This window comes from Lycium ferocissimum, chromosome 1, assembly GCF_029784015.1.
Source record: "Lycium ferocissimum isolate CSIRO_LF1 chromosome 1, AGI_CSIRO_Lferr_CH_V1, whole genome shotgun sequence".
NCBI lineage: Eukaryota > Viridiplantae > Streptophyta > Magnoliopsida > Solanales > Solanaceae > Lycium > Lycium ferocissimum.
The window spans coordinates 14,042,621-14,065,302 of record NC_081342.1 but is presented as its reverse complement, the minus strand read 5'-3'; the positions used below and the strand labels follow the sequence as shown (position 1 = coordinate 14,065,302).

The 22,682-nt window shown below is 35.9% G+C and overlaps 1 protein-coding gene across 3 annotated transcripts; it reads left to right on the top strand.

Moving 5' to 3' along the window:
- The first annotated feature begins 6,295 nt into the window (after positions 1 to 6,295).
- On the top strand, positions 6,296 to 22,131 carry LOC132049255 (uncharacterized). 3 transcript variants are annotated; one of them, XM_059440007.1, is made up of 14 exons: positions 6,296 to 6,698; positions 11,134 to 11,243; positions 12,243 to 12,305; positions 12,410 to 12,602; positions 12,751 to 12,855; positions 12,956 to 13,080; positions 13,159 to 13,732; positions 15,337 to 15,402; positions 15,732 to 15,808; positions 16,862 to 17,143; positions 19,097 to 19,430; positions 19,510 to 19,662; positions 21,113 to 21,649; positions 21,731 to 22,131. In XM_059440007.1, the coding sequence occupies exons 1-14, from the start codon at positions 6,447 to 6,449 to the stop codon at positions 21,914 to 21,916; spliced, it is 3,057 nt and encodes a 1,018-aa protein (XP_059295990.1). In that variant the 5' UTR covers positions 6,296 to 6,446; the 3' UTR covers positions 21,917 to 22,131. The 3 variants fall into 3 exon arrangements, with proteins under 3 accessions (XP_059295990.1, XP_059295981.1, XP_059295998.1); XM_059439998.1 differs by having other exon boundaries at positions 6,297 to 6,698; positions 21,728 to 22,131; XM_059440015.1 differs by having other exon boundaries at positions 6,559 to 6,698; positions 12,442 to 12,602; positions 21,728 to 22,131.
- The last annotated feature ends 551 nt before the right edge of the window (positions 22,132 to 22,682 follow it).

The following is a 22,682-nucleotide window of genomic DNA, read 5'->3' as shown; positions in this document are numbered from 1 at the left end:
CTTCAAGGAATTGTTAGTGGTTGCACAACTCTTATGTGTTAAAAATATAGAACGGAAAGGTGAAGTGACCAAGAGACATTCTTCATCAAGATCAACTCGAAATATCGAAGTGCATGATGATCAGATACATTACAAGGAGGTCTGCGTCATTCTACGTTGGAGAAATACGTTACTAACGAGCCTTGAATTGCGAAGAAAATTTAGTAGAGAAGAATCAAAGAATTCACATAATTGTACTCACAACCCCTCCTTGAGAACTGAGGAGCGTAATTCTCCCCCTCAATTACACATTGATACAGTACTTACTTGGTCATATAAATATATCAAAATTGTGTAATTGCATTCAATTTCATCCAAATCCAATTTCAAGGTGGATTTTCAAAAAGTCGTTAGTGTTACTCCTCCGTCCAAATTAGTTGTCATGTTAATATGGCTTAATGCATATGCGGCCCCCTAAACTTGCACCTTTTTCTCATTTAGGCACCTCAACTAAGCGTTGTTCCTATCGAATCCCTGAACTCGTCCTCAAATGTGTCCATCAAACACAATCAGACTTATATACCATATATGGTGAGTTTCATTTTTTTTTTCATCTTGTGTGAATGTCAATCGCATCTTACATGAAAAATTCAACCAATTATAATACCCCACCCATTTTAATTATACACATCAGATATTAAGCCTCATAAAAATCCTTCTCAATTATTTCCCAAAAGAAGAGATAATTTTCTTAAAGACCTTCGATTTACATGATCAAGAGAAAACAACACAAAAAAAAAAAAAAAAAAGAGATCAGGGGTTTAAAGAGAGGAATGATTAGACAAATTTGTAAGTTTGTTAAACACATAGGATGAACTGAAATGAAAATAAATTATAATTATAATATGGGAAATAATTGAAAAGGATTTTTACGAGGCTTGAGATTTAATGTGTATAATTAAAATGGGTGGAGTACTTTAATTGGTTGAATTTTTTACATAGGATGCGATTGACATTCACGCGCAAGATGAAAAAAAAAAACCTCACTATATAAGTCTGATTGTGTTTGATAGACACATTTGAGGACGAGTTCAGGGGTTCAATAGGAACAACGTTTAATTGAGGTGCCAAAATGAAAAAAAGGTGCAAGTTTAGGGGGTCACATATGCATTAAGCCTTAAAAAAAATTATATTTTAAAATACTGATCAATAATGCAATGTCATTTTGGTGTAAAAACAGGAATGGCTGACTTTAGCTTTGGCACATCATGCTACTACTCAAGTTCGGGATACTGTAAGTCCGAGAAAGTTGAAAATGCCGATATGGTGAAATACTTTGTCACTCCTTTTATAGTTGCGTCAATCTTCATCTTCTTTTGTATTCACATGTGTTGTATTTATTGCCGATCCTGCTGAGATGCAGGATGCTCTGTTGATTTGGAGATACAGTATACTCCTACAGATAAGAGGCATCCAGTTGACATAATTATTAGTACATTTTCCTTCTTTCTATTTTTATGAGGATAGACCTACAGGGGGTTGTACTATATTTTTAGACGAGTTTGTTAGAGGAGTCTCCCTGTGAGTTCTCCCTTGTGAGCATATGTACCAAAATGATTGCATGCATGGATGGTTTTCGACTAGTGCTACTACATGCCAGATCTGTCGGCGCGACTATTATTTGAAATAATTACTGGACATATTGAATTAAGATACACGTGCGATGCATGAGATGCACGTATGACAAATGCAAAAACTAATTTTATTAAATATGTTTGAAACATCTTATAAAGATTTGACTGTAGACTACCAATTTCATTGAGCCTCTCTTACAAAAACATTATTGTAAAATTTATGTGTGGCACGGAAAAAGGAAGTTGCTTGACATGTGGTACTAAAAAAAAAGTTTTTAGAGATCCAAAAAACAGATTAATTAAGTCAATTTGATAGGCTAAAAGCAAAGGCAAATTCATGTTGGTTCAAACATGTGCATCAACAGTTGAATAACTTGAATTCCCTAATTAATTAATTCTTCTTGCAATTTCTTTGAAAAAAATGGGGGGAGGGAAAGGGGAAGGGGGAATGGGGTGGGATTACAAGGCGGGGAATCGTTACATCTTAAATTCAGGTGATTGAAAAGTTCAGGTATCCAATTAACTGTACTAAGATTCCCCTTGCCCATTATGACTCTCCTTATGGGAATTCCTGACACGAGTCTCATTCTACCAAAAAAAAAAAAAAAACAAGAAGCCTGAATTGTAGGTTTAGTTCCATTTTTTTTAGTTTTATTGGGTTTTAAGAAATCCAATGGTACTTCTCTGTTTTTTTCTTCTTCCAACAGTTAGAAAAAGAATTTCTATTCTTTGCCAATTTATAATCCTTTACACTTTTATTAAGGTGGCTACAATTTTCTTGGATTATGGAGAAAATATCTTGAGATCTATAAATTCTAATTAGATAAAAAAGTTTATAAGAAATATAAAATAATCTAGGTTCTGATTCATATCTTTCTTCTAAGAAATAGGCATAAGGCCTAAAGCCCATCACTCTACTAGTACTAGAGATAAAATGGTAAAAATAAAAATTTCGATGAAATATTATATCAAATATTTAAAATTATTTATGAAAATTGATACATTGCATATATATAATTACAAAAATTATGTATATAATTTGTCGATCTGATACATTTTTCGTTCGATTTATTTTTTATAAACCATACTAAAACTAAATATTTTTTAAAATTTAAAATCAAACCAAACTTAAGAAGACATTGATTTATTTTAGTTGATTTAGTTCGATTTGTGGTTTGAATAATTTTTTATCAAACCATGAACACCCCCAATTATAAACAAGGGACGAGCTTGATGGCTCGAAGTAAAAGATTTGAAAAAGAAAAGACCATGTGAATATTTATAAGTAAAATGGGAAAATTACGCTTGATATCTATTTTTGGAAATATTTATGTTACGTAATTCACACTTTGATTATAAACACTCGATTTAGCTTATATTTATATATAAACATCTTTTATACACTTTATACAGGATTAATACATATGGTAATGAGTCAATAATTATGTGAGAAAATATTGTTTCTTCTATTAGACATGTCAACTTTATTCCTTCTCTTGATTCTTTTTCTTTTAACCTATGGCTGTTGCAAGTAACTTTGGTGCTTTATCTGGTTTTAAATTGATATGGGTTAGTTGGTGCATTGATATGAGAAGTTCGTTTGTTGTCTTGACATTTTCAGGTAAACCATAGTAGTTTTTTGTTCTTCATTTTTGAAGCAATTTTGGGATTATATACATGAATCATGTATGTCATTGGTGGTTAATGCTTCCAATACCATAATTTTCGTATACGAGTCTGTATCATACAACGACTCTTCAATTGCATATTCCTATAAAATTGTTTCTCTACGTTTTTTTATTCCAATATTTTCCATCAATGGCACATAACTATGGATTTAAAAATTAAATGATGATAATATTTTTTCCTTTGCTTACAGACAACTACAAATTAAACGAAACCATCCATGCCATTGGTGTTTTCCCTGCACAAAGAAGAGAAGTTTCGCTATTAAGTTTAGCATAAGCTCTTTTGGATTTTGTTCTCCACTCTCGATCTTTGTGAGTGAGGTTTTGAACTTAAAAGTAACATCTGCTTATTGAGTTAACTTCTCAGTACACCTTGTATCTAAGGTATCCTCTTACTAAGTACTCCCTCCGGATAAAAAAAAAGTGTTCACTTAGCCTTTTTTTCTTGGGTCAGAAAAAGTGTCCACTTATTAAATCAAGAAATAATTAACCTTATCTTTCTAGATTTGCCCCTATTAAGTGTCATGTGATCAAATTCCAATGCCTATTTAATTAGGGGTAGTTTAGTCAATTTACATTTTTTTCTGAGTAGTTTCTTAAGGGGTGTGTAAATGGCTAGGTAGACTCTTTTTTTTAATCCGGAGGGAGCAATCTTTTGTAGTTCCTTTAAATTGTTTCTCCTTTTGTTTTGTATGTACCAATCATTTAAGTGAGGTGCAGGGCATTTTTTCCAAGGAAAGGAATGATGGATATTTCCCCATCTCCTAATTCTATGTATCTTGTCTTATAAATTGCTCAGGAGGTCACCTTCCAAAATGCCAATGCAGTTGCTGCCTTTGCATCAAGTAAAAGTGGACACTGTTAACGTACTATGTTAATATATCTTTATATCTAAAATAAGTTGCATGTTGATAAACTGGTAAAAGCGGTTTTATTTCTCGGCAAACCTTATTGAATGCATAGAAGTTCACAAATGTTCAAAAAGTGTTGCTATCTTGTGTAGAAAAGGCTATTTAGAAAAGGAGAGAAGAAGATATCATTTGTACATCAGAAGCTACTCAGTATACCTATTATGTTTCGGTAGTACCTTAAAATTTTGATACATGACTAAAGAAAAACACTAATTTCTCACCAATCGTTACTCGATTGTTGTTGTTTCTTTCTATTATACTTCATGATTTTGTGATTGTTCACCTACCTAACTCCTATTATGCCGTGTGATTGTTAGTTCTTTTCTCATAATGTAATTCACTTATTTAGAGACACTAGGTCCAATGTTGTCCACAGCTTCAAATAAGGGAAGCAGTCATAGCTCAAGAAAATGGTGGAAAGACAGTCGTGGAAGAACTCACATCTGATGTAAAAATATGTACCAATTGTTGTATGCTCACCATTATGATATAATGTGCTTGTATACAAGCATCCAGGATAAGAAGAGAAACTGTATTACTGAATTACAAGAAATATTGGGCAAAAAAGAATGGACCAAGAACTTTTTGGAAAAGAGATTTAGAATAAAACTGACGTATTGATGTGCCTTTTTTAAGTACTATTTACCATTGCTTGATTATAAACTATTCTAGACTTCATATTATTGAAGTTTTTCCCGGACGGTAACATAATTTAGAGCTGTTAAACCTTTATGATCCTATCCATGTTGCCCTCTCGAAAAGCACGGGCTACATATAGTTTCCTATGGTGATTGAATTTTATGATCTGATTTATGAGTCTATTTGATGATCCAGTGCTGGTTTATCATGATTTTTAATATTTGACAAATGCAAAAATCTTGATACATTTTCCTTCTGATGCAACATGGAGGGCCCTTATACGTCGTGCAAGCTTGAGCTCTTACATTGCACGCAATTTTTGAGTTAATTGGTGAGTTCTCTAATGAATTTATTTTATATATGTACAAAATATATAACCCCTGAACATCTATTCTTTTACTTTCTAATGTTTATGGCTGCTATGTATAATATTTGCTATTAATTTGATTCTTTTGCACAGGATGTTAATTATCTGCGTTGATTGGAATTTTCAGTAGACTATTGTGGTCAACATGTAAGAGTACCAGTGAGAGAGGGATTTTGCAGATCTGTTCCTGAGACTTCAAGAATATCCAACCACAGGACAAACCTTAGTATTCATTAAAGAAAAGCCTCAAATGCCAATGATAATTTACAGATTAGAAATTGTATGAAGTGATAAAAGTTATGAAGTTTAAGCCTCATTTTTGAAGAGCAATGTTTTCATTTATATGCTTTTCCTTAACCTCCTTCAAGGTCACTATGCAGAATCTCTATAGATTATACAACTCCAGGCTTGTAGTATGACAGCTCTTTGTGCCATTTCATAATTATTATTGTACTAATTTATTATGCAGTTGATTGATCTGGTTGTAGCTATATTTTCTTTGTTGTGACTTTGGGATGATGGTCAAAGAACTAATAGCTTACTTGTTTGATATTGTTTAGTGCTGATTATATCTTTTCATGTCTAATCTATGGACTTAGGGCCTTTTTTTTTTTTTTTTTAATGTAAAAAGTATGTTTTTACATTTGGTGAAATGCCTTCGAGAATAGATTGCTCATCATAATAGTTACTTACAACAATGAAAAAATTGAAATAACACCAAGCGAACTACTTAAGGATATGACGTAGACATGAAAATAAACTTAGAGCCTGTTTGGATAGGCTTAAAAAAGCAAATTTTAAATTTTTCGAACAGTTTTAAAGGCTAAATGTTTCAACAAGCTCAATTATTTTAAGACAAAATGACTTTAAAAATCAAAACACTTAAAAAAGTTGAGCCACTTATAAGCCAATCCAAACGGGCTCTTAATTAATAACTGTGACTTAAAAATTGGCTAACTCACTCGCGCGGGCCCATCTACTAGTATTGTATATTAGGCTAAATGATGTAAATATTTTCAAAAACGGTTTATTTGTAAAAATATCCATAAAATTCCGGAATAAACGATTTGTCCCAAAAAAAAAAAAAAAAAAAAGGAAAAAAAAAGACGAAAGGTTCTTTCACTTTTGGGCATATGCCTTAACAATAGCATTCGAATTGGGCATCCCTCGTACAATCACGCAAATGCAACCACAATCCAAAGGGTAGTAATTTAGGGTTAGTGAACAAATGGAGTCATTACAAAGGAGAGTAGAATCATGTATCAGAGGTCAAAGATTGAGAATCACATGGCCACAGCAATGGAAGATGGTTGTACGTTGGCCTTGGGCTGATGCGAGAGAGCAAAGGAAACTTATTCAGGAAGAATATATGAGAAGGAAGAAGCAACTTCAGGATCTATGTAATGCTGTTAAGGCTGAATCTGTTAATGATTTGCAGGATATACTTTGTTGCATGGTGCTTTCTGAATGTGTTTATAAGGTAAATGAATTTGATTTCAATTTGAAGTTGTAGTTGAATGTTCACTTTTGTTAGGGGTCGTTTGATAGTTGGTTTAGAGTTACGCAGTGTTAGTAATACAATTACTCCCTCCGTCCCATTTTACATGAAAATATTTGACTGGGCACAGAGTTTAAGAAGATAAGGAAGACTTTTGAAATTTGTGGTTGAAAATGAGTCATGTGGCTATAAATCATTTTATTAAGGGTAAAATGGTAAATTTGAAGATAGATTGTTATTAAATATAGAAAGGTGTCATGAACAACAACAATAACATACGCAGTGTACTACCACTAGGTGAGGTCTGGGGAGGGTAGAGTGTATGCAGACCTTAACCTTACCTTGTGAAGGTAGGGAGGCTGTTTTCGATAGACCCTCAGCTCAAAGGTGTCATTCCTATTGAGATTGACTAAAAAGGAAAAAGTGTCATATAAATTGGGATGGAGGGAGTATTCGTCATGAGCGAATCCATGTATTATTTTATGCAAAGATCTGTTATGCAGGGTTTAGTTATGCAGGGAATCTAAATTGCAAACCAAAGACCTTATTAGGTGTGTTGAATTTTATATACTGCAAAAGAATTCTACCAAACATGGTATTACTTATGCATGATTTAATACATGAATAACTTAGCTCCTAACTAGCTACCAAACGACCCTTTAAAACAATGTAGTATTTGATAGCAGCACACTGTGAATTGTGAAAGACCACTATTTTACTTCTTAGTTTGTGATTATTGCATTTCTTGTAGAGATGATAGCAGCAGTATCAGAAGTATAACTAATTCTTTAAGATCAAAGACTTAATGACATTGTACATTATTGAGAGAGGTGATAATGATAGCATCCTATGCAATGCTGTGTTTTTAATTGGGCAACTTAGGTCACCAGTTTTCAAAAACAAAGAAAAAAAAAAGAAAAAGAAAAATTGGACGACTTAATAGAAACACGGAGAAAGAGTTTATGTGCAAATTAAGGCACGTTGTCACTCTTCCTCATGAATGCCTACAACACATTAATACTGAAAGTATTCAAAAGAACTTTCCTTTAAGATCAAAGACTTAATGACATTGTATATTGTTGAGGGAGGTGATAATGATAGCATTCTATGCAATATCAGTGTTTTGTGATTGACTTAATAGAAAAGTGGAGAAAGAGTTTATGGTGCAATTTAAGACACGTTGTCGAAAGAGAAAAAGATGCACACTGTTCCGCATGAATGTCTAGTACACATTAATACTGAAAGTTCAAAGAACTTCCTCTTGGATTACCTTCTAATTGAGCTCTGATAGAGTTGTAATCACATCAGAATGTCTCGTGTAAGAATTGGGACTATGAAGACAAATAAGTTTAAAATGAATATTTCTAGCCATCACTTAGAGGACACAAACTTCAAGAGAAAAAGTGATGCAGATGCAGTTTGCGGCTCCAGCTAGTGTTTGCCCGACTTAATGAGGCAATAAAGTGGGAGCAGTATCTCGAAGGCAAAAAGGATATAAAAGCTCCAAGCATATGCAGTGCTTTAAGTGCGAAGCACAATTAAAAAGTGATTTTAGTGAAGAAAGCATTAATGAAGAAATTTTTTATGCACGAAAAAGAATTGTAAACACAAACAATGTATGAACCAAGGAACTGAAAAAGTTCCAATATGAACCAAGGAACTGAAAAAGTTCCAATTAAGTAAAATATATGAAGTAAAAACAATGCATTCTAAGAAAGATGTATGGAGTGAAAACCATGCTAATCAAGTCCAGAAACTATTGTAAGTTTATGATTAAGATGCAACTATGCATTTAAGTTTTTAATTCAGATCAACTATTAGCTTTTTTTTTTTGTGCTAAATTTCTTAGTTTTTTTTTGTTGATAAAGGAGTAATCTTTTTAATTTGGGACAAACTTCGTGTACAAGTGGTATACCGTAATTATGCAATTTTAAGTCTTAATACAGATCAAAGATCAATTTTCTTATACTAAATTTCTGATTTTATCTTTTTGACATAGTAATATTTTATTGATCCGGGACGAATTCCGTATACAATCAATATACTAAAAGCGGAGAGCATACACAAATTTATAGTTCTCTATGAGACACCCAATTTATACAAACAGGGACAGGAGGGAGGATATTCCTCGAATGTACAAAGTCATTTCCACCCTTCAAAAGTTCTCTCTTTTTTTTTTTTTTTGAGAAGGTAGCAGTTGTATGTATGGACTGAACCAGCACATAGGTTGTGCTGAAAACCATATTTACATCAGGCAAAAGGAAAACTCTGATCCAACATTCTAACAAGATCCTAGAATATCTACAATGGACTCAGTATCTTTTGGATAAATCTGCTTACACCAGAAACAAAAAAGTCTAATGCAATTCAGTTTGATCTTTTGTACTTCATTGCTGCTGTCCTCAGAACATCTTAAATTCCTTTCTTTCCAAATTGTCCACCAGATACAGGCTAGAACAATCCCCCATCTATCTCTGTCTGTAGCTCCTACTCCTGCCTCCTCCCAGCTACATAGTACTTGAGTAATCTTGTTTGGCATTACCCAAGCCAAGCCCCTAAGGTTAACAAAAATTCTCCAAAGCTGGTCTGTTATTTTGCATTGTAAAAATAGATGGCTGACTGTTTCAGCCTTTTCACCACATAGATAGCATCTGGAACAAAGAGAGAACTTCCTCTTTTTAAGATTTTCCTGAGTCAAAACAGCTTCCCTTTCCAACAACCAAGTGAAACATGCTACATTGTATGGCATTTTTGCTTTCCCATATATGCTTCCAAGGCCAATGTTGCACCTGTTGATTACCTTGGTTCAAAAACTTGTATGCTGAATTCACTTTAAATATGCCTTCACTGTCTTCTTTCCACCATAATTTATCTACTCCATCCACAGTGCCTTTGAACTCTTCCAGCTTTCTAAATAATTCAGTCAGTTTGTCAATTTCCCAATCATTAAAATTCCTCCTAAACTGAGTGTTCCATCCTTGAGGAGTCCATGTTTCAGCTACAGTCTTTTGTTGATGTGCAGCCAGCCCATAAATGTCAGGAAAAAGGTCCTTCAAACTTCTATTGCCCAACCATTTATCCTCCCAAAAGGATGCTTTATCTCCATTGTTTACCTTTACTGTTGTATGATTCCTCAAGAAAGGCCATAATACTCTTATGGATCTCCACAAACTAACACCATAAGGAGTGTTCACCTCTTTGGTCATCCATTTGCTTTCTTAACCATACTTTGTCTTGATGATGCTTCCCCCTGCAAGATTGATTATCTTGAGGATACCTCTCCACGACCACTTTAATTTAAGGGCTTTACTCTGCAATTTGAGATTCCTGATGCCTAATCCACTTTATTTCTTCCCCAACATAACATTACATCATTTGACTAGATGAAATACCTTTTTGTCTTGATTTTCTTGCCACAAAAAATCCTTCCTAATCTTGTCAAGCCTTTGGATGATCTCCACTGGAATAGGAAATATGGACATCATGTAAGTCGGCAGTGCATCCAACACTGAGTTGATGAGAGTGAATGCCACCCTCAAAAGTTCTCATGTTTCTTTTCTTCCAAAGAACCCACATGAGAGCTAATGGGGCTACATTGATTCCCTATGTCTTCTTCTCCCCAGTGGTGTAGCAAAAGCCCTTCAGTGAATCCAACATTGTTCACTATATGCCAGATCAGGTCAACACAGTCGACCACAATTGGGTGCAACTTGGCAGTGCACTAGTAAATAGTCCACGGCTTCTCTCGATCATCTGCCCATGAAGCACCATCATTTTACAATTTCTATTTTATAATTACTAACATATTCATTAATAACGTGTCTGTAGCGATAAATATGTGCACTTTATTAGCATTACTCTATTCAAGATAAAGCCTGTGTACATTAATGCTTGCACAAATTGTCACCTAAGAGAGTCAAAAAAGTATCTGACCAGTTTTAGGACTTAGCATTCCTTAGGTGGCTGTTGTAAGAAAAATAAAAGCTTCATACTTATCATGAAGGTATGCAAAGACATGGGACACACATCCATACATCATCAGTTACTGAGAGTATTGAAGTAAATCGTCATTTGTTTCCTGCTAACTGAGCTCTGATAAATTTGTAATCATGCTCTTTCTGATGTAAGATTTGCAAATATAGACAACTCTTAAGTTTTAAATCAATATATCCAAACAGTAGTTAGAGGCCACAATGGGGTGCTGCAGATGCAAGGGGCCAATGGTTGCCTGGATTAGTGAGGGCAATAAGCCGGGGGCAGTGCTTTCTTGTTTTTCAAATGAAAAATATATATTTTGATCGTTGTTACCTTCTCAAAAAAATAAAAAATAAAATTTGATCAGTTTCATATGAAAAATATTGAAATAGTCGTAGACACAGTGTTGTTGCTTACAAAATGTAACATCCTCTCATGACAGAGACCTGCAGCTGAAATGGTGCGGGCAGTGAATAAATTTAAGGCCGACTTCGGAGGAGAAGTTGTTTCCTTAGAGTGCGTTCAACCTTCTTCAGATCATGTTCCACACAGGTTCTTTTAAATCATAGTAATCATATTGTTATTTTCATTTAATTATTTATTCTGTTTGTTTCTGCTATCTCAGTGGTATTTTGAGTTGGTATTGACTGGTTAGAGCCGTTATTGAACAATTTGTGGATAAGGTGGTTCGTTTTATTTGAAAATTATTGATAAGTTCAAGAGTTGAGCATCCAGTGGCTTCTTTAGATGTGTGAACTATTCTTTAGATGTGTGAACTAGCAGTGGATGTTATGCGAGCAATCTGTGTTACATAAGTTACTGGACATGGTTCTCTGTTTTACTTGGATAGTTTTGCCTGTTTCCCAAAAACATGGAGAGATTTTATGATAATAATGCCAGGAAGATGATTGATGTGCATCTAAGTTGTTACGTATCATCCAATCTATAAAATGTCATTGCTCATAGGCTTGATGAGAACATGTTACATCCGTGAGTGTTCTATGTTCATCCGTGAGTGCTCTAAGTAACATAATATATTTTGAACTCTTTGCTGCGATAGTGAAATCAGGTAGTAATGGATGTTTCAATCTTTATTTTAGATTCCTCGTAGACAGATGAAAGCGAATTTCAATTTATCTCCGTGGCCCCACTTTTCTCACTCCTGTTTGACATCCATACTTGCTTGCAATATTTCCTTTCCACTTTGTGTAGCCTTGCTACCCCAGTGGGTTGTTGAGTAGGTAAGGGAGGGGAAGGGTGATGGTTCATGGTGTGTTAGTCGATGTAGCTGGTAACCAAAAGAAGCTGTTTTCCTTTACCAGAATTTGATTGCTCAAAATTTAATTCAAGATCACTTACCATCTTTTTGCAGTTATCTTTTGTTGCGTCTTCTGACCACATATTTGGTTTAATGCCTTGTCAAACGGAAAAAAAAAAAAAAAGAAACAAAAAAATTGGTTTAATATGTGAGGTTTGCTGACATGGAAGCTACAGTCTTTCTCTCGCATCTCAGTATTTTTCGTTTCCTGTTTTGCCTTTTCTTCTTTAAAGGTATCTTTTGGCGGAAGCAGGAGATACACTATTTGCTTCCTTTATTGGGACCAAGCAATATAAGTAAGTTTGCACTTTTGTTATAGTTCAGACGACATCCGTATTTTTTGTGACATAACTTCTTTACACTTTCATTTTCTTTTATATCCTTTTTTTCGGTTATGAAGGGATGTCATGGCTGATGTGAATATATTTCAAGGTGCCTTATTCCATGAGGATGCTGTTGAAGATATTCATGGTCTTGAACCTATAGAGTCTGGTCAGGTGGACGCTCAGAGGAACAATATAGAGAGCCACTCTAAACTTTTGGAATCTAAGACTAGTTCAACGAATCTGACTCAAAAACCTGCTGCTCACAGGGTACTAGAGCTCATTTTCATGTCATTGTCACATGCCTCTCTCTCTCTCCCTCTCTCTTTCCCTACACACACACACGCACGTACATTGTATATTCGAGTTTCCAGTTTTCTTTCTTCGCTCCTTAAACTTTGGCAGCTATTGTCCTTAGGGTTTCATGGCACGTGCTAAAGGCATACCTGCATTGGAGCTGTACAGGCTTGCCCAGAAAAAGAAACGCAAACTAGTGTTATGTGGGCATTCACTTGGTGGAGCAGTAAGTTAGATTTTTATTAGGCCGTGGCATTTGCCCTCCTGTCATAGTATGTGTCTCCGTTATTTTGTTTAGAAAGTTGATTTAGGTGTTTTCTTTACAGGTAGCAGTCTTAGCAACCCTCGCGATTCTGAGGGTTGTTGCTGCTTCATCAAAAGATAATGAAAAAGTTCAGGTGAAATGTATCACCTTTTCCCAACCACCAGTGGGAAATGCTGCATTGAGAGAGTGAGTTTGAATTTAATTTATTCTTTTCTTTTTTCTTGTCAAAACATGTTTTCTGACTTCTAGCCTGATTCTCTCCAGCTATGTGAATGGGAAAGGTTGGCAGCATCATTTCAAAACCTACTGTATTCCAGAAGATTTGGTGCCCCGCATCTTATCTCCTGCTTATTTTCATCATTATAATGCACGGTCTCTGCCAATACCTTCTGATGGTGGAGCTTCAGTATCTGCGTCAAAATCTAGTGAATTGTCATTACTGAAGCAGAAAACTGAAAATGCAAGAAATAATGAAGGAGAGCAGCTGGTGTTGGGTGTAGGTCCAGTGCAGAATTCCTTTTGGAGGCTTTCGAGGCTTGTGCCTTTAGAAGGTGTTAGGAAGCAGTTGTATAGATACAGAGGAAAGAAAGTTGAACCTCTTGGGACATCTAATGATTCTGTTTCAGTGCCATCAGTCAATGATATAAGTAATACCCCTCAGTCTCTTGAAATTCAAGAAGGTTCTGATGGCATTTCTCTCCGACCATTGCCTACGGATGAAGAGATTCTTGGTGATGGTAAACTGGGTAAATCTGTAGCAGAAAGTAATTCCAAAAATGGGGACAAGAAGGGGTGGCGCCGCATGCCTTACTTACCGTTGTATGTACCATTTGGACAGGTTGATATACAATCAATTTTGCTGTTTTGGTGCTTTATTCTATACTGACTATTACATGCATGAATTATTATGATGTTATTGCAGTTTCTTGTTTATTCTCCTGATACATGATTTATATTATCTTATACTGTTTCTTTTTGGTTTTCTTTTCTTCATTCCTTCATTGCCTTCTTGTAAGTTACTCTTTTTGTTTCATTTTATATGGTACCGTTTCCTTTTTAGTTAAGTCCAAAAAGAATGACACCTTTTTATATTTGGAAATTCTTTACTTTTAACTTCCTTTTTTACCCTTAATAACATGCTTATAAAGTCATGAAAATATCATGGCATGTCTAATGCCACAAGTTATTAGGGTCCTTTTGGTATGCGTGAAAAAAACTTTGTTTTCTTTTTTAAACTATGTACCCAGTCAGACGCCGATTTATAGAATAAAAAGGAGGGAGTATTGCATCTTGCCATAGTTCTATGCATGTGGAAGTCTTAAACTTGCTGTATTTGTTGTGTTGATTTTCTGGTTGCTTTTCTCTTTTATCTTTTGAATTGGGCGAATCTTCCATGTTCTAAGCTTGGGAAATGTGGTAGGCTGCATTCCATCTTGGAGTAGTGACACCAAGTGTCTCCATGATACATGCTTTGTACATTAACATAGGCGGTAAAAAGGCTTAATGATCTAAGTTTAAAAAGGTGGACATTAAGATAAATGTGCGGTCAGTATTATTATAAGTTATCGGTTTGTCGCTTAAAGTGATGAAAGATTTGAAGCGAGGGGGTAAGGCCATGCTCTGCGGAGTCTTCCAAACAATGAACACACAAAGTGATCCCAATGAGAGGTGGTCGGTTCTTTGAATCTTAATTTTGAGTAGTGGGATTAATGTTGACATTATTTTATATTGGATGCTAAAACTCAATCACAATATGATTATTATTATATTAAATAATAATTTTTAATTTTTATAAACTGTGCGATTCACTTCAAAGAAGTGTGCGCGTCTTCACCTGCTTTTCATTTCAAGCCGCATGGACTTGTTGCTTATAAAAACAGTGTGTGCAGTCATATATGAAATGATAAAACTAGAACTAATACATTGACCTCTAGTGCTTCAGTTCGTAGGTTTGAAACTCCATGGTGATTGAAGGGGATCAAATAGATCTAACATCACATTGAAAAAAACTGCCCGAAATGATCTACATCTCTCTGAATTAGTGCTGAATTAACTAAGAATGGAACATAGTAGAAGCAAATTATCCATGTAGGCGATACAAACTATTTAGGATTAAGCTTAGTTGGTGTTTTGCATTTATGTTTGATCCGGGAAAGGATAAGTGTGGTACCTTGAAAACTTCTAGTTTTAGAGAACCCTTAATTTACTTCAGTATAATTCATTCACCAATATTGGAATGAAATAGGCCTGTTCATAGAAGAATGCATAGAGGGGATTCTTATCATTGTCCCCAGTTGGAGTTGAGACTTGAGACTTAGTTCTTGCTATCTTGCCATATCAGCATGGGTTGGTCTAATACCAAGTATATGATTTTGGTTATTCTCACTTACTTACCTTGAAGATATGTATTATTTGGTGTGTTCTAAATATGTGAATTCACAGCTTTATCTCCTGGAGGATTCATCTGTGGAGTTTCTATCTGGGGCAGAATACTCAAAATTGACATCGGTATGAGTTCTATTTATCTTTCTTTGAGTTTCAATTTTTTGATAAGTTCTTGGGGTTATAATCAGTAGGAATGTCATGGCTTCACATCCGCCTCTTCTTGTAAAGGAAGAAAAGGTAAAAAGTCTCTCAAATAAGTGGAAAGACGAGTGAAGTAAGTCAAACATTAAAGGCAGTGTATTGTCTATTTACCCTTATCTCACCACATGCACGAAGCTAAAGACCCCTCTGCTTAAAGTTTTTGCGTAGACAGTTCTGCAGTAAGAAAATATGTTTGATGGCTTTTAGTAGTTTCTCATTTTGGTTGCTTCTTATGGCAAAGACATTTTCAGGTTAGATCTGTACTTGCCGAAGTAAAGGAAAGGTTTCAGTCTCATTCGATGAAGTCATACAGGTCTCGATTTCAGAGGTAACATGTTATATCATTTGAATTTTTAAGTTTGTGAAAGGTGAGAGTTATTTGGTCATGTTCTGCACCCAAAGGTGTGGCCTAGTGGTCGATGAAGTGGGAGACCAGTGAGGTCTTAGGTTCGAGTACTTGAGGAAAAACACTTTGTGATTTCTTCCCATCTACTTAAGCCTTGGTGGGCAGAGTTTCGATACCTTTGCTGGTGGGAGACAGCAGGTACCCGGTAGAATATCCAAGGTGCGGGCAAGTTATCTCGAACCACCATCATTAAAACAACTACGTGGTCACGTTCCCCGTGTGATGTGCGATTTAGAGGGAGGGAGGGAACCTTTTGTTCACTATTCATCATTTAAATCAGGAAGAGAAGGAAATAACCTTTTGTTCACGATTCATCATTTAAGTTCACTTATATCATGACAGCTTCTCTGCTCTGTATATTTATATTGCAATATTTTTCCTGAACGCTTAAACTCACTTGGTACCCCATGTTCACTTCTGCTGGTCCTTATTTGTCTATTGTTGTCAGTTTTCAGTCACAGTACAAGGGATTAGAATAAGCATTGTTTCAGTTGAATTTACTAGTGGTATTTTCCTTTTGTTGATTTGAGATCACATAAACCAAAAGTCATTCAATAAGAGATAATGAAATCATTGCAAGAATATGTTTGAATATTTAGAAAGCCTAATCAATCATAGCGGAAAAGATGACTTTTGTAGCTTTTCCAACTGTCTTCCTTATTTGTTGGGGAGAGGGAAGGGATGATGAGACAATGTTTTAGTTCATCGTTGTTGCAGCAGTGTGTAACTTTTTGACAGATATAACCTTCTTTCCTAATTGTATGTTTTAGGATGTTAAGGTTGCTTTCTTCGGATACCCATTCCCCCCGCCCCCCTCTCTCCAAAACCTGAAAGAAATATGATTTGGCGGTGTATCCTTTTTTATTTTTTATTGTGTCTATTTTTATAGTTATATCTATTTACTTATTCTTCTTTCTAATTAACTTAGAGCAATATGATTTTGGATAGTTACGCTGTTTCGGTTTTAATTTACAGAATCTATGAACTTTGCACGAGCGATGACATAATACCTTTCCTGGGGATTGAACAAATGCAGCAATTTCCACAGTTACAGAAATGGTTAGGCATTTCTGTTGGTGGAACTGTTGATCTTGGACGCATTGTGGAGTCCCCTGTCATCCGTACTGCCACTTCCCTTGTTCCACTCGGATGGAGCGGTATTCCTTGTGGGAAGAATGCAGATCCTTTGAAAGTTGACATATCTGGTTTTGGGTTACATCTGTGTACACTTGTTGAGGCTCGAGTAAATGGGCGCTGGTATGCCCTATATCCCGCTATAAATGCATGATTTCTGACACTTTTGTAAATTTATTGACCATATATATTGTTATACTACTCTTCTGTGAGCTTCTATCTGATTTTTGATTTTGTAAAATAACTTTCTATTTTGTGAAGTAGCTGTTTACCTTACAAGGGATCTTGACACACTGAAGCTGAATCATTTTGGATAAACATATGATTTTATGTTTGTGTTCTGAGCTTTTGCGAATGTTTTAAGTGGCTTGTTTTCCTGACCTTTTGGATCAAACCTTAGTTGTCCATATGGAATGAGTTTTGTGTCTTCTGTGGAAACCTTTCGAGTATAAGCAATGTTAAAAGGCGGAGGTGATGGGCGGTTTATACCTGTCGGGATAGGACGTTTGCTTTTGCTCTAAGCCATTGGACTAATGTCCTATGACTTTTTGTCTTTTTAAGAATTAAAATAGACATAAAATGAGAATATATTAAAATACAAAATATTATAGAATAAACATTTAAACTGTGTAATCTATGAGTGGTTGGGGACGTTATGTAGTGTCTTCATGATGAGTGTTTTTCTAGAGAATTTGCTTTTTGTAGGTTGATTTTCGTTAAATCAGTAGGAGGATGTCCAACCAACATCGGTCGGTGATCTTAGATGTAAAGCTAAGAGTGTGAAAGGAGACGACTTGCAAACAACCGCGACAGTGGTGCTTACTAAAAGGCGTTAACCAGTTAACGTTTTAAGAAAAACTACGAAGGAAGGGAGCTTGAGACTTATAGCTTGTTTGGCCAAGCTTTTGGAAGCCAAAAATGCTTTTTAATTTTATTTATTTAGGAAGTGCTTATTTTAGAAAGTTGAGGCGTTTGGCCAGGCCTTTAGAGAAAAAAAAGTGCTTTTGAGTAGTAGCAGAAGATGTTTTTCAGTAGCTAAAAGAAGTAGCTTTTCCCCATAAGCACTTTTGGAACTTTGGCCAAGCACAAAATATTGCTCTGATATTGGCAAAAGTGTTTTTCAAATTGATTAGCCAAACACAAACTGATACTCTGCAAAAGTACATTTTTGAAACACACTTCTAACAAAAAGCACCTATCAAAATAAGCAGATTTTGGAAGTTTTGCCAAACAGGCTATTAGAGGGGGACACAGACATCCTGCAGAAGGTAATGTCAGGTTGCACTAAAAAGCAGCAACTCAAGTGTTATGTGTGTTTAAAGGTCTAAGACCTTTTACCGTAGGAATCCTGGTGGTGGAATGAGGAGGTACAATGAGTTAACAAAGCTAAAAGAGAGTGCTATAGGAAGCTGCCAAACAGAGAAGCCTTTGAAGAATATAAGTGAGCTAAAAGGGAAGCTAAGAAGACTATTAGTAAAGCCTTGGGAGATGCTCTTGATGGATTGTACCAAAAGTTAGGAACACGAGCCAAAACATGTCTTTCTTTACTCCTTGAATATGAAATGTAATGCTACACATTCTTTGTCGCTCATGTCCTGTAATTGTTATTAAAATTTGTTCTCTGATGGTTCAACAGTACCAGTATAAAAAAAAAAAAAATTGTTCTCTGATGGACTTTGTGCTGGAGTCTCTATCAAATTTCTGTTTCTTCAGTTGATTGTTGGAAATAAGACCTTATCCATTGATCAGCTTGGAGACCATTGCCTCCTACCTGTTCAGTCTTGACTAGGCCAAAAAAGACTAAAGCTAGGACAGGATGGACTAGTGGAGGTTCCAAAAAGTAGTTATTTATATTCTTTATGAATTCTCTGTTTGATCATTCTCCTGAATCAGTCAGTTTCCTTCTGGCCTCTCCCCAACGATGTGTTTAATGGATATTATAGGTTGTTTTTACCAGAGAAGTTAAGTTATGTTAATACTGAGAATTGCTTACCTGATGAATGCCTTTAACGCTGAGGAGAAGCATTATATGTCTGTTCTGACGAGATTGTATTTATTGTTAAACATTAAATTTAGGTGTTCAACCTCGGTGGAGTCTTTTCCATCACCCCCGGCTCACTCACCAGATCATGCCGAACAATCAGAAGTTCAAAATATGCGAGTACTAGTTGGAGCTCCTCTGAGGCGACCCCCTAAGCACCATATGGTGGAGGATATACCTATGTTTTCTTCAATTGATTCATCCTATGTTGATACGAGATTGAAGCAAAATGTATCCAAGGTAGAAGGGAGGAATTTCGTACTCCCAGATGGTTTAGATGATTTCGTCATATTTTGTGCAACTGATTTTTCAACTGTCTGGAAAGAGGTTAATCTGAGAACCCGTAGGGTTAGGTTAATTGGCCTTGAGGTATGTTTGGTTTTAAATTAGACTTGAGACTTGATGAAGTGTTAGATATCTATGTGATCAATACTTGTGTATTATGTAGGGCTGTGGTAAAACCTCTCTTTTGAAAGCTATTCTGGATCGAGGCCGAAGTGCTCGCACTGTGAGTATTGAAAATCTAAATGCAGATGATGATGTTCAAGAGGGAATTGCCGGTGGCTTGTGCTATTCTGATTCAGCTGGAGTTAATCTGCAGGTTCCTTTAACTTGTGTGCTCCATCTCTCTTCTTTGGGTAGTACTTTGAATATGGAAGACTTAAATGCCTTATTAATAATGTGTCGCTAATTTTCTTTAAAGATCTCTCATTAGCTTTGCACCTGATTGGGATACGAGTCACTTCCTCTGTCCCAAAAGGGGACCCATTTTCTTAGTGGCAAGTTTTTCTCTCTCCAAAGATCCAAAAGCAAGTACAACTATGTATTTTATTTGAATTTGATGGGACATCTTTCAACTTTCAAATTAACTTCTCTACTTTTTATATTTCAAAGTGTAATTTTAAATATTTCTCTTCCAAACTTACTGAATAAATTTATTCAACCGTTTTTCTCGATAAGTGTGCATGCTGAAGTAGGTTACAATTTACATAGCTGGGGATGGAGGAAGTAATTTTGTTGTCAATTCTTCGAAACTGTTGAACTCTGTCTGAGGAACAGATTTGTGCATAAAAGTCCATGATTAAAGAAATACTGGAGAAACTGTTAGAAAAATATAGTAAACCTTTGACCCCCATGGCTTTAGTCTAGTGTCAGAGCGCAACACCTGATGTGCGTAGGAAGAAAGTGTTGGACAGGCAGTGAAGCAGCAGTTATTTTGATGAAGCTGAAGGTGGAGGGGACGGGCGAGGAGAGCTGGTAGAAAATGGGCGAGTTAAAAATTTATCATGTGGGGGACACATGTCAGCCTCAGGTGCTAATCACTATATTTAAAATCTAATTAAGACCAACTAACACTTAAATCTGTGAATAAGGGTATATTTGAGCTCATTTTGTAATGGCAAGGGTAACTTTGACTCCAATTATCAACGGAGGACAATGTTAGACCATTTTGTATAGTTGAGGGGAAATTGTAATTTCATACACCTTTTCTGGAAAAAAGAGAAGTAAACTTTGAAAGTGTTAGCTTAACTTTGAGTTGATTTCTTTCAGGGGAAACATTTCTCTGGCAATCTATATGCCCGCCACTCCTGTCATATGAGCTATGATATTGCAGTTTTTTTCATCAATCTATTTATGTATGCTTGCCATTCCTGTCATATGAGCTTTGATTTTGCAAGTTATATCTTTGGTCCTATTTGGCTGGGAAAACATACCTAGTGAAACAGAACACACCATACATCTTCCAGTATCTGTAGGCAAGCATCTTATTGCGGCAAGGGTTTGGAGAGAGTGGGTAATCTTGAAGAGAATGAGATATGAAAGGGGGAAGAGTTTTGGCCGAGCAATCTTTCTTAGATATTTTGGCTAAGTATCCTTGGAACAGCTCTAAATGGGGAAGTCTTTTAAAAATGCATAGAATTCTCAATCCTCTGAGTCTTTCTCCATGGATGGTCATGTATTCATTTGGTGGCCTTATTATCATTGCTTGGATTTATTTGGTTTTAATTTCTTAAGTGCTCAAAGTCTTGGCCTTATGTTTTGTTGTGTAGAATCTGAACATGGAGGCAACACATTTCAGGGATGAACTGTGGAAAGGAATTCGCGATATTTGTAAGAAAACCGATTTGATTATACTCGTACATAACCTATCTCATAGAATTCCTCGCTACAAAGACTCAAATGCTTCGCAACCACAACCTGCCATGTGCCTTCTCCTAAATGAGGCAAAATCTCTTGGAATACCTTGGATACTTGCCATTACAAACAAGTTTTCTGTTAGCGCACACCAGCAAAAGGCAGCTATTAATGCTGCTCTGAAGGCATATCAAGCATCTCCTACCACAGCTGAGGTTATCAACTCATGTCCTTACATTACGCCCAGTGCTGCTGGTGCTCCTCAATCTTGGTATACAGAAGGGAAAGATCCTGAGGGGATGACTGGTGCCCAAAAGCTTCTTTTTGCTCCACTTGAACTAGTCCGAAGGCCTTTCCAGAAGAAAGCATCTGTTCTCCCTGTTGATGGGGTATCTTCTTTGTGTGAGCTTGTCCACCGCGTACTAAGGAGCCATGAAGAAGCTGCTTTGCTGGTAAGGAGTTGAAAGTAAACTAATAATCTTAACACCCCCCTTGGTCATGACACTGATATGTGGTTTTGTTGTCTCTAGGAGTTTGCCAGAGACAGGCTCTTTGTGGAATTGGCTCGGGAGAGAGCAGCAGCTGCAAATGCAATTCAAGATTCTAAGGCAAAGGCCGATTCTCTGAATGCTGCGGCTATTGGTGCTTCACTTGGTGCTGGTTTGGGCATTGTATTAGCTGTTGTCATGGGTGCAGCTTCTGCTTTGAGGAAGCCGTAATTCTTCTGTTGGGTGCCGTAGGCTCGGCTATAAATGGTGTATAGGAAGGCTTTAGTTATCTTAATCCGTCGTGTATATGTAGCCATTCTTTTTATTTTATGACTGTACAAAATATTTATTGACACGTTGATAATTAAGTAGGTTCTGTGTATATTTACTTGGGCTTCTCTACTGGAGCGGATCTAGGAGTAGTAAAAATTTCACGGGACACCCTATTCTGTCGCCCCCTTTATATCTGTACGGCGTTTTTTCAAATAGTTTAAGTGATACCCGTATTAGGTAACTTGTACAATTGTTTTTTCTCCATTTTTTCTTCCTTCAATATAATGCTTTGAAGAAGTGAGTCTTGAATTTCAGCATGAAAAGCGAGTTTAAATCAGACAGGTGTTGGAAAAGTTTGAAACATTGACAAATAATCATTGTTGCAAATGTCATCATTCCACTCCATGGTAGCATTGTCTCTTAGACTTCCCACCAAAGGATAATAAGAAGTTAAAAGTTTTTGACACACACTTCTCATACTCGTCATATTTGGTAGAAGGTAAAAATTGTTGGTACTTCAGTCATAATTGTCTTAAGTTCATTCATGTACATGACCTCACAACTTCAGACAAAATTTGTAACTTCGGACCGGATTTTGCTACTTTAGTCATGTATGTGCACTTCCGTCAGGAGTATAGATGAGGGTTCATTTGAACCCATAACTGCTAGCTCAGACCTTGATTTATCCATGTAAACACAAACTGGAATTGCTAAAATGGTTGAA